At 39.5% G+C, this 11,440-nt stretch overlaps 1 protein-coding gene across 1 annotated transcript in view; it reads left to right on the top strand.

Moving 5' to 3' along the window:
• The first annotated feature begins 58 nt into the window (after positions 1-58).
• Positions 59-11,440, top strand: part of SESN3 (sestrin 3) — a 73,270-nt gene continuing 61,888 nt past the window's right edge. Inside the window, exon 1 of the mRNA XM_019450147.2 lies at positions 59-406. Coding sequence (XP_019305692.1) covers positions 329-406 — 78 coding nt within the window. The 5' untranslated portion in view covers positions 59-328. The remainder of the gene's footprint in view (positions 407-11,440) is intronic.

The following is an 11,440-nucleotide window of genomic DNA, read 5'->3' as shown; positions in this document are numbered from 1 at the left end:
CGGCGGCAGCGGTGGCGGCTGCTCGTCCTAGCCTGGCGGGGGCGGGGGTCTGGAGGATGGGGGCGGGAGGAACAACGGGCCGGTGAGGAGCAGCCGCCGCCGTCTCCGCCGGCGCTTCGGCAGCCGCCGCGGTGGTCGCCTCGGTCAGCGCCGTTCACTCTCGGGCCGGCGCCTGCCATCCCGACATCTCGCCCGGGGGAGGCTGAGGCTGAAGCGCGGCCGGCGGCAGGGGGACGGTCCGGCCCCGGCCCCGCAGCGGCGCGGGCGGCCGCAGTGATACCCAGCCCCGGCCCGCCGTCCGTCTTCGCCCTCGGCGCCCGCAGCCAAGATGAACCGGGGCGGCAGCAGCCCGTCGGCCGCCGCCAACTACCTGCTCTGTACCAACTGCCGGAAAGTGCTGCGGAAGGTACGGGCTCGGCCTGGGGTCCAGCCCGAGAGGGGCGCTTCCTGGCCGGCGGGGCTCGGGCAGCTCGGCCCGGGGGCGCACTGTTGGGGCGAGGCTCAAAGCCATCCCGGGGCACCTTCCCCACGCCGAGACCGAAGAAGGGGGCGTGGGTTGAGGGTGGAGGTTTGCACTGCTGCTTTTTATCTCCGCCGGGACAGATGCTAGTCCCGAGGGGTTGGGGATTTTTTTTTTTTTTCTTCCGATTTTCTTTTTGCTGCCGGTAGTCTTTTTCGGCTCACCTCCCTGCCTTGCCACCTCCGGCCTGCTCCGCGGGCGGAGGGAGGGGGGGAGCGGTTCGATCCTCCTCCCGGTGCTGTTGATGGAGGTCGGTGTGAAATCTGAACAGCCTGGTCTGGGCTTGAGGAACCTGGCTGCGTCTTTGCTGTGGCTAACTCTCGGCGGGGGTTGTTTTTGTTTATTCGGTCGCTTCTGCCTTCCTTGCCTGCTCTCCCTTAATACCCCCCCCTTTTTACATTCTTTTGACGGTAGTCTTGTGTCTGTAGTTCAGTGTTGAAAGGAACTGGTAAAGCAGCTTGAACTTTATGCCCATGGGAAATGCTGTTCGACCTTACAGTTCCTTTGGGGTTGGGGGAGGAGGAGACGGAGGTGGACGTAGGTTATCACTCCTTAGCAGCACCCCCCCCCCCACCCGCCGCCCCTTGTAGGTCCAGAAAAATCAGAAGTACAATCAGTTTATTGCTCCAGAGTGACTGATAGAAAGTTTACTCCAGAATTGTTTAGTTTACTTGGCTTAATCACTCCGTTGAGGGGTGGGGGAGGGGAGTGAAAAGATGTCGCTTTAGAGCGAGAAAAGCTTTTAATCAGACTTTAACAGCCTCCACTGGGTAATACTATGATCAGTTTATTTTTCTCCAAACTCTATTATTACATTTCATCAAGTGGAAACGTTAGTTGGGGTGCTTCTGTTTGTCCAGTACAAATGAATTAAAATTGCTGAGCTGTGCAAATACATCGGGACTGAAAGACTAGGGTGAATACGGCACCGTTTTTAGTCAATTTCCCCAAATACAGTTCAATTGGGATTGTTATTTATATATTAAAAATATAAAGAAAGCATGTAAGTAAGCAAGCTCAAATATTTGCGCTCTTTGTCCAAAAACTGTTTTTCTTCCTCTGTGGGTCAGGCCAAGTGCCAATCAAAGTTGTTTTTCAAGCCTCTTTTCCCTGCAGTAGGGCTGCTGCTCCCCCCCCCCCCCCACTATTTTATTTGAGATCATGAAGAAAGCAAAGAGATTTTAGATTTGAAGTTAATCGAACAGTTAAATATGCCTTAAATTGTGTTTATTGGATATGTTTCTCTTGAAACAGATTTTTATTAAATGTGCATGTTGAGTATGTGCAGTTATTTTTTTCCATAAACTCTGGGATCGAATTACAGTTGATACTTGCTCAGCTCATTGTAGGGCAGCTTGTGAGAAATGTAATGGATCAGAAGTGCAGATCAGCTTAGTTGAATGTTAACTCTTTCACTTCAGGGTTAGATGTCATGGGAACCTAGCTTTAAAAAAATTATTATTTGCTAACTTCAAAAGTGGTTAGTTATGTTTTTAACACGAAACAAATTGTTGAGACACATTTGCTTAAACACAAGCCTGGTTAAAATAACAGCTAGTTATTTTTTTTTTTTTTGACTGAACAAGGAACTATATTGACTTTGACTTTTTTTTAATGCCTCTGGCAATTTGGTAGGCTAATAAATTTGTTTGGAGGTGATATTAGGCTTCAAAATCTAGTTTTTCTTTTAGGAGAACCATGGTTATGGATCCATCACACTTTGCTAGCATTCTTTATATTTTCCTCTTAGCTTTTGAGAAACTATTTCTATTTACCTAGAAAGAACATCCTCATTTCTAGTCATTATTAAAAGAAAGAGGTGTATGGAAAATGGATATTCACCATTTTCATATTTTATAATTGCTATGTACCTCTGCCAGTATTCCAGTTTTTAGTAACTCCAAGGTATTTAATATTGATTCATGCAGTAGCATGAAATAACTTTAGATGGAAATGGGATTGTTTGAGCCAGTTATGACATGACTTGGCAACATTTGTAGCTTTTAAAGAGTGCTATTCTTCAGTGCTCTTAAAAGAGATCAAGTGCTCAGCATTTTAAATTCTTTGTCATTCTAAAAATAGCATGGAAGAGTTTATTTCTAATAAAGAGATGATTTTCTTTTTGCTAGAAAGTATATGACTTTAAAATTCATCTGTAACTCTCAAAATGCGATTCTTTGAATTGATCTTGTGTTTTCTACTTAATAAAGTGTTCAGTGCTAACCAAGTGAGTCACAGCATACTGAATTTTAGTTCAGCGTAGTCCATAATGAGGAATGAAGCTCGGGTATATTACTCTTTGCTGTTATAATCCTCATTAATGATGGGGAAAGAGTCACCTTTTATGTGGCATGAAGCTATATCTTTATGTAGCTTAATCTGTTGCAATGTGTTGAGTTTGGGGGGAACTTCAAAAGGAACTGGATTCTTCAAATGGAATAACTTGGTTTATTTAACCCGATGTCTGAAAATTGAGCTGTATATTGTATGGGAGTCAACATTTATAATTAGAAGTGCCTTTACAATTTGGATTCAGTGCCATCAAAAGTAGAAACACTTTTTAAAATATTGAATATACCTAATTTGGTATCTTAGGTCAGGAACAACAATATATTTCCCAGATAGGAGAACAAATGAGCAAACAAAAAACTATCCTCACATCTATAACTCTATATAAAGTCTAACTTGCTCTGTTATCAGTGAAACAATTCAATAAAGCTTCTAATAAAAGAGGAATTGCTTCTACTTACTTTGGGAAAGTTAATGAGTTTTGAAGTGTCATACATTTTACTTGAAGAAATTCCAGTGACGCCTAGATAAATTTTAAAGCGAAGTACCAAACTGCATTAAGGTAGGTAACTGTCAGCCCACTCATTTTCTGATGAATAAAAGGGGGCATATGACAATGTTTTTTGGAGTATTGAGCAGCTCGTGCTACTGAGGTGAGTAAAACTGCATGTAAGTTGGAAGATTTAACATTTGAAAATTCTTCATGTGTTTAGGTAGTTCTAGTGATAGATCTTTATTGGTTATTACATTTTTCTGCTTTGTTTATATAACCACTTATTTTGACAGCTTTTGGTGGGTTTTTAAGTGAAAAGACTGAAAATAAAATGGGGACTATTAGATGGAACCGTATGAACCACTTTTATAATTAAAATTGTCAATTAATAGCAATTTTTTCAGGTCCAACCAATAGAATATAATTGCTTTGACTGATTTAGTAGCCCTAGTCTACCTCGGTTAATCTGGTTTCTTGCATATATATTTTTGATAAAAAAATAACAGTTTTTATTTTATCTTAACTGAACTAGGTGGAGATTAAGCAGTGAATTTATGACAGCAAACCATTATGCAGTGGTTTTCACACTGCTTTTCAGGGAGCCCTAAGAGGCGTCAGTGTTCATAAATGCATGAGTTGGATTACATTTTTCAGTACCTTTAAAATTATTTTTAAGTTAGAACTTAAAAATACAGCTACCCAAAAATATGTTTTCCCAAATTTTAACAAGTTGTTATAAAAGTTACCTTTTGTTCCAGGATTATTCTTGTGCAGGCCTTGAATTAAAACTTGTTCTGCTACCTTTGTACGTATTTGAACTTTTTTGTTAATGTGATATTGATAGGAAAGATTGTCATTGATTACGAAGGCTTTGGCCTTCAAAAAAAAAAAAAAAATCCTTCCTGCACATACCTGTTCATACCTTTACTTGTGAGAACGCAAAGGTATTGTTTTCAGTAGTTGTTACTTTATAGCTGAAGCATATTACAATCCATTGCTTTGTATGTTTATATGTTTCATAGTTCAGTTTCAATTGAAAGTTCATTGGTAAAAGGGATTCTGCTGCTTTCTCCCACCTCCCCACCACCCAATAAGTAAACTGCCAAAACATAACTGCTAAAGTAGTGATGCTGGGAGCCACAAGATGTACTCATAGGTAGGTCTTGTAATGTGGGGCAAATTAAATTCCTGGAAGGCTAGCTTCCTCTGCAAAATGTAGATAATCTCTACTTGACTTAGGGGTTGCTGCGTAGCTCAGGAGAGGTAATGTGCGTTCGAGTACTTTGTAAACCATAAAGTACGACTATGAATCTAAGAAAAACATGAGCCTATTTATGTTCCCAGAAGACTGTAGTTCTTTGTGAGTCGTGGCAGTCTATTTCAATACATACTGAGTGATTTGGTTAGTCTTCACCTTTCTGTCCTTTTTAATTATTGTCTATAAATGAGAAGTAAAGATATTCTGCAACATACTGATTTTTGATTTGCATATTTCTATTTGTACCTACCCCACCCCCTCTTAAACAGAGCGAGCCGGTGAGCGCTGCTTTCATTTTTTCCAATAATTAAATAAAATGAAATTGCCTTTTGGGCACTTCAGCAGATGAGGGGAATTAGCATTTAGTTTGAAAAGGCTACGAGTCAGAGATGATCATATTTAATACAAGCTGGGGGAAATCCAGCTGGGTTAAGCAAAGAATGTTTAATAATTCTAATTTAGGAGAAGAGTTATGGGAGTAAAGGTGTCTTAGTCTTTTCATCTTCTCCCTTCTCCCTTTTTTTCCCTTTTGAAACTATTGGGTTGTAACTTCAGTTTGCCTAGACTTTCACAGTTTTTAGAGTGCTTTCACATGATGTCAGCTGTTTCTCACAAACAGAAAATTTAAGTGCCATGACCTCTGTCATAAAAAGTCCATTTCATTCTTAGAACTGCTTCTATAATAAAACTGTATTCTAATTGTCCCCTGCAGTATTGAAGCTGCCAGGGAGTGTCCTCACTGCCAGCCTCCGCCTCTGTGAGTGCCTGTAGGTCCCCACAAACTCTCCGTCTGACCACTCTTTTTATTCCTAGCAATGAATGTTGTCAGGCGTTCCTGAATTTTCAGGACCGCTTTTCGTATTTTGGAGCAAATATTTATCAATATCATGCCTGGGTAATAGAGCCATTAAAAGTGCAAGCTAGACGAATGGATTTTCCTATATGAGGGTATAGAAAGTTAAGTTTACTGATAGGGTTTCAGATCCCACATTGTAACTAACAAGGAGCTCTGCTTGTGGAGTTTTGGTGTGCTATCAAAGAAGACGACTCACAGTTAACTCTTTCATCTCTCAACTTCTTATCTGTGTCAGGCCAGATTTTCCTCACATACTTCAGTCAAAACATCGCAACAGATTGCATGCAGAATCAGCCATGAAATTCAGCTGTCTTATATTAAACAGACACTAAAGAGATTTGCACAAACGTAAATGTCACTCTGCTCGCTGTTTTTTTGTTTTGGAAAATAAAGTTATTTTCGTAAAAATACGTGCCTTATGTTAACATGTAATGGTTTTATTATTTTAAGGGAACTAACATTTAACATTTTCTCAGTTTTAACTTCTAATACAGTAAATATTGACAGTTATAACCCACACATCAACAAAAGCTGTTCGGCATTCTCAGTAATTTTTAAGAGTGAAGGAGTTCTGAGACCAAAACATTTGAGAACTGCTGAGTCAGAGTTCATATAAATGTATGGTACATATAAATGTAATTCTCAGGAGTCTATGGGGGAAAATAAGAGGCTGATACCACTGACAGAAAATGTGGATAAGGCCATCTCATCACCTCTATTTTGTGTGGGGATGACTTGCATATGCTGCCTGGCACCTTTTCAGTGACATTCTAAAAGCTTCTCTACTACCATAGTGAGACTGAGGCTGACTAGAAGTGATCTTTGCTTTTTGTGGGCATCTGGTAGAAACCAGGGAGGGGGAAAACACACATCTCTGGCTCTGAAGGAATATTCTCCTAAGTTCTACACAATGACTGAAGAATGGTCAGATCCAAAGATTATGTCCATTGTGCTCTAATTGGTTTGTTTGGGGCTGAAAAGGAAAGAAAGGCTCTGAGTAGCCGGGTTAGCCTTTTTTTCTTGAAAGCTGAGACATGTGGGAGAAGCAACCAAAGAAGAGACAAGAAAGAATCAGAAAAGTATCAGTGCAGGCTGCTGATAACAAGCATGGGTAGAATAAAGGAATGAAAACCACCACTGTGGACAGAAGATAGGACGACCCTGAATGTAGGAGTTCCTAAATACTGCAATCCCCAAAGATACAGCGCATTTTGTATTTTGTGTGTAGGGGGTGCAATTACCCTGTCCACACAAGCTATGGCAGACAGTCTGTTCAATGTGGTCCCCAAGGCACCCGCATAAGGATCTATTTATCTGATTAGATCTGATGACACCTATAAATGACTACCAGTATCTGAACTGTCCTCGGATATCACGGGGGGGGGGGGGGGGGGGGGGATGGGGGAGGAGGTGGGATTCACCATATATAGTAAATACACAGCAAAGCCAAAATGTTTAGTCCTGTGTCCCACAGTTACATTAAACAAAGAAGTACATGTGGTATAAACTGTTTAAAAATACATATCGCATACCATCAAAATCTATAGTTAACATGTAGAATTCCTGCTTGTCTTTGGAAATTCTTCTTCAAAACTCTTAGGAGGTCTCAAAAGTGTTTCCTAATCTTTAAACCGTTTTCCTTCTATCTCAAGACTGCCATGCTGTCCATTTATCACACTTCACACGTTAAATTATGATGAACAATTTACATAGATCTTTCTGCTACTAGGTTGCCTGTTCTTTGGGATCTGGTTAATAGAAAGTTTATTTTTAGCAAAGTAGAATTTTGATTTAAAGATCTATTATTCTTATAACTACTGGCGGTGTACCTATATTGGATACATACAATCTGATAAAATGAAGACTTTTCTCTTTTTCCAAGAGATGTTTGATATTTGTCTGATATATCTGTTCTTTGTGGTCATATTTTGTTCTATTTATGAAGAACACATTGAGAAGTTCAGAACAAAGATGATTTTAGTGATAAAATCATCTTTGCAACCACGGAAATGTTTCAATGAAGTATCTACTTTTTGTAAGAGGTTCTTTTTTTTTCTTTTTTTTTTTTAATGTTTTTATTTATTTTTGAGACAGAGAGAGACAGAGCATGAGCAGGGGAGGGGCAGAGAGAGAGGGAGACACAGAATCTGAAGCAGGCTCCAGCAGCAGGCTCCAGGCTCTGAGCTGTCAGCACAGAGCCCGACGCGGGGCTCGAACTCACAGAGTGTGAGATCACGACCTGGCTGAAGTTGGACACTTAACCGACTGAGCCACCCAGGCGCCCCTGTAGGGAGTTCTGATAGGGAGCACACACATCAGTTCACTAAGAGGGTCAGGACACTGATGTTAGCTATTGGTCCTTCTGAGAAACATAAAATGTCCATTGCTTTCATATGGACACCTGTTCTGTCTCCTGGAATGTGCTAGTGTTTTATAAGGGATGGCTGTTTTGGAGTACTTAGGACATACCTTCAAACTTACAAGATTCTTTGTAGGCCACCTCCTAAGGTTCTTTCCACATATTATCCTGGCTGAGGCTTTTCCTCTTCTACTTCCCCCAAGTCCTCTATTTTGGAAATCTCCCAAGCCAGCTGTGATCTTCTTGGCCAGCACGCACTCCCTTGGTAACTGAACCAGAGAATTGGTCCTAGGCCTGGACTGCCCCTTAGTTAGCCTTCACTTTTCAGATCCACCCAAAAGTGAGTCACTTGCTGGTCCGTGGTCCAGGTTATTGACTGCCTCCTGAGGGGCACCTCAATATTATCGGATATTTAATGGTGGGTCGACATTTTGTTGCTCAAAGCTTCTAATAAGGAGTAACAGGCATTCTACCTTACATTTCATGAAGAATATATTGAACATACCAAATATACATAAGTATGACCAAGTATAAAAATGGCTGATTTAGGGCCATATTCTTTCTTGCACCAGAGATTTCTTAAGGTATAAAATACATATTTGAGTAAGACTTAACTTTTTTTCCTAAGTAATAGCAACTTGTAATGGAGGCATATGTTCTCATTTCTAGATAACATTTTATTCTTACCTCTCCCTTATCGCAAAGACGAAACTAGTCACCAGAAGAAATGAAATCTCTCTTTCTAGTAGCTAGAGGCTGAATATTGAGAAGACTGAAATTGACCTCATGGCTAACTAGAGCTGGATTTTGTGGAAGATCATTGTAATTATCTGAGATCGTAACTCTTAGTTTCGAAATGCATTTTATAAAATCAATAACGATACTAGCTTCTTTTGAATACCGCCTGTGTGCCATAGGCTGCTAAATATCGAAACCCTGCATATGTATCCTATTCAATCATCACAATGAACCTATAAAGAATTATTACTCACATTTTATGGATGAAGAGATTAGGGCTCAGAGAGCTTTAGTGACTCCATTAGGATCATAGTACCAAAACAGGTCTAACTCCAAAGCCTGGCTCATTATACAGGTATAAGCACCGCATTTCCTTACATTCCACGTTTTCTTTATGTGAACGACTCGCACAAGACATAAAATTAATGAAACTTAACAGGACTTGATTACTTAAGAGATTAATAAGAGTGATTTCAAATTCAGATATTTTCTACTAGTTTATTTTTACATTAGAAATGCAAATTTCTCTGAAAGATTAAATTGATTGAGAAATAAATTGAAGTTCTCATTGACAGTTTTGCCCTATCTGGTTAGCTCTCTTATCTCTATAAATCTGTTGTTAATTATCTTACCAGTCTTCCTAATCCCAGGATACATTTTTCCTAATTTTCCAGCAAACTGTGACCTATTTCTTTAGCCAATCAGTCATTCATTAGTTCGGTAACATCAATTCACTCAGTACTGTTGAAATAATCTGACAAGGGACACTGTCTAAAAATATTTTAAGTGTTTGGTCTTTTGAATAGGACCCCTAAGAAATGTTCCCAGCTTTTGGTAATCTCTTTGGGTAAAAAAGAGTTATTTATGAAGATAAGAGATCATGTGAATGCTCATTTCCACCATTCATTTTGGCTTTCTGTGGTAAGGCAAAAATGATGGTAAAAGGAAACAAAGAGCCCCTGGGACTGCTGTCCTTCCACTGGCTTCCCCACCTGCATTCTGTGTTCTACGTCCACAGAAGACTTACAGAAGAGTTTCCAGTCTTACCAAAGGTGTATGTTAGGGAGAAGAGTTTGTGGGAAGATGGCAGTTCTGCTATTCGTGAAATAGAACTCTTGAGAGTTTTCCATAGCAACACAAAAAGATTACTAGTTAAGCACTATGAATATTACAGGTATACTCAATAGGCGTTTACTGATTATCTTGGAAACCTAGCCACTAGGTGGAACATTGTTTCCAAGGGAAAATACACTCCAAAATCTGAGTAACTGCTTCACTGGAGGCTTCCCTAACTTTGGTATGCTTAACACTAAAAAAAGGGTAAGTGATTTTGACAAAAAAATAGTTTTTAGTATGTTCATTCTGGGAATATGTTTGGTCATTGTGTCTAATTCTGTTAATGCATCTCTATCCAATAGAAAATTCTGTTAATGCAGCTCTATCCAATATTCATGTAACGGTTGAAAAGAAGGGGATAAAAATTGGGTGATAATCAGGTGTTGGGATAACCAAGGGCCCAGCATCAGGCTGGCTTATCCTTCAGTGCTTTGTGTTTACTAAGGCTCTGCCCCAGCTTGGTGCATTTTAAGCTGGGTGGCATATTTTTTACTACCCATTTTGTCTTTAAGGTAATATAAATGAAAATCAATTTTATTTTATTTTTATTATTTTTTTAAAGTTTATTTATTTTGAGAGAGAGAGCATGAGCAGGGGAGAGGTAGAGAGAGGGAGAGAGAGAATCCCAGGCAGGCTCCGCACTGTCAGCACAGAGCCAGATGTGGGTCTCAAACCCACAAACGGTGAGATCATGACCTGAGCCAAAACCAAGAGTTGGGCACTTACCCAACTGAACAACCCAGGTGCCCCAAGAAAATCAAAATAAATCCTCAGCGAGTTTCCTTTTTATATGAAGCTAGGAATTTAACTTGCATATCTTATTGTTTGGGGTATAAAACGATAAAGAAAACAAACCCAGCCAATTTACTTCACCAAAAGAGAATTAAAACAAAAATCACCTAAGCTAATGGTACCTTAGCACTAAACCCCAAGTAATATTCAAATTCTTTTATTTTACATAAACATTTTTGTGTATTAGTTGAAATTAGTGAATTCTCAGGTGGGGTAAAGAATATTTGTTGTAGTCTTAGTTTTTGAAATACAGTATGACCTGTATAGTTAATAATCTTCTAAGATACTGTTTTGTATTATGTAACTATTAAGATAACTACAAGGTCTAGGTTTTAATATTCTTGAGGCAAAGTGCATGGTTGAACACCCAAGATTAGCATGAATTTGCAAGTGTTCTTTTATGCAAGAGAACTACTTAGTATTTAGTGCCCTTAGAGTGAGGGACAGTACATGTTTAGGTAAATAAGAATGTAGAAACAATTCTCTCTTTTGGTAAAAATATATACATTGCCCTTTTATGCTTATTCTACATCTCAATGTTATTACCCCTTCATGGCCTTCATACTCTTAAGGAGTCAAGGAATGTAAAGGCTGTTAGCATTTATAAACCACTTGCATACTATATGAATGTCTGTTATATTTATTAATTCAGCTCCTACCTCTTAGGTACTGAACTCACCGACAGCAAGGACATCAGGGCTCTTGCCTAAGCAGTGTAATTAGTTGCAGCATACATCTGGATCTCATAAAGAGAACTTCAAGATTATGCTCCTCATTTGACAGATGGTATAGAACAGTGTTTGGCAGATTTTTTTTTTTTTTCTGTAAAGGACTAGCTAGTAAACAGTTTAGGTTTGCGAGCCTAAAGTAAGGCCTAAGTAGTTGTGTGACAGCTACTCAGCTCTGTCCCAGTGTTGCGAGAGCAATAGATAACCCATTACAGAATGGATGGTTTTGTACCAATAAAACTTTGTTTATGGACACTCTAATTTTAACTTTATATTATTTTCACATGTCAT

This window comes from Panthera pardus, unplaced genomic scaffold, assembly GCF_024362965.1.
Source record: "Panthera pardus isolate Hobbes unplaced genomic scaffold, ASM2436296v1 HiC_scaffold_12, whole genome shotgun sequence".
Lineage (NCBI taxonomy): Eukaryota > Metazoa > Chordata > Mammalia > Carnivora > Felidae > Panthera > Panthera pardus.
Note: the sequence above shows the minus strand (reverse complement) of the source record. Positions and strands in the feature narration are given on the sequence as shown.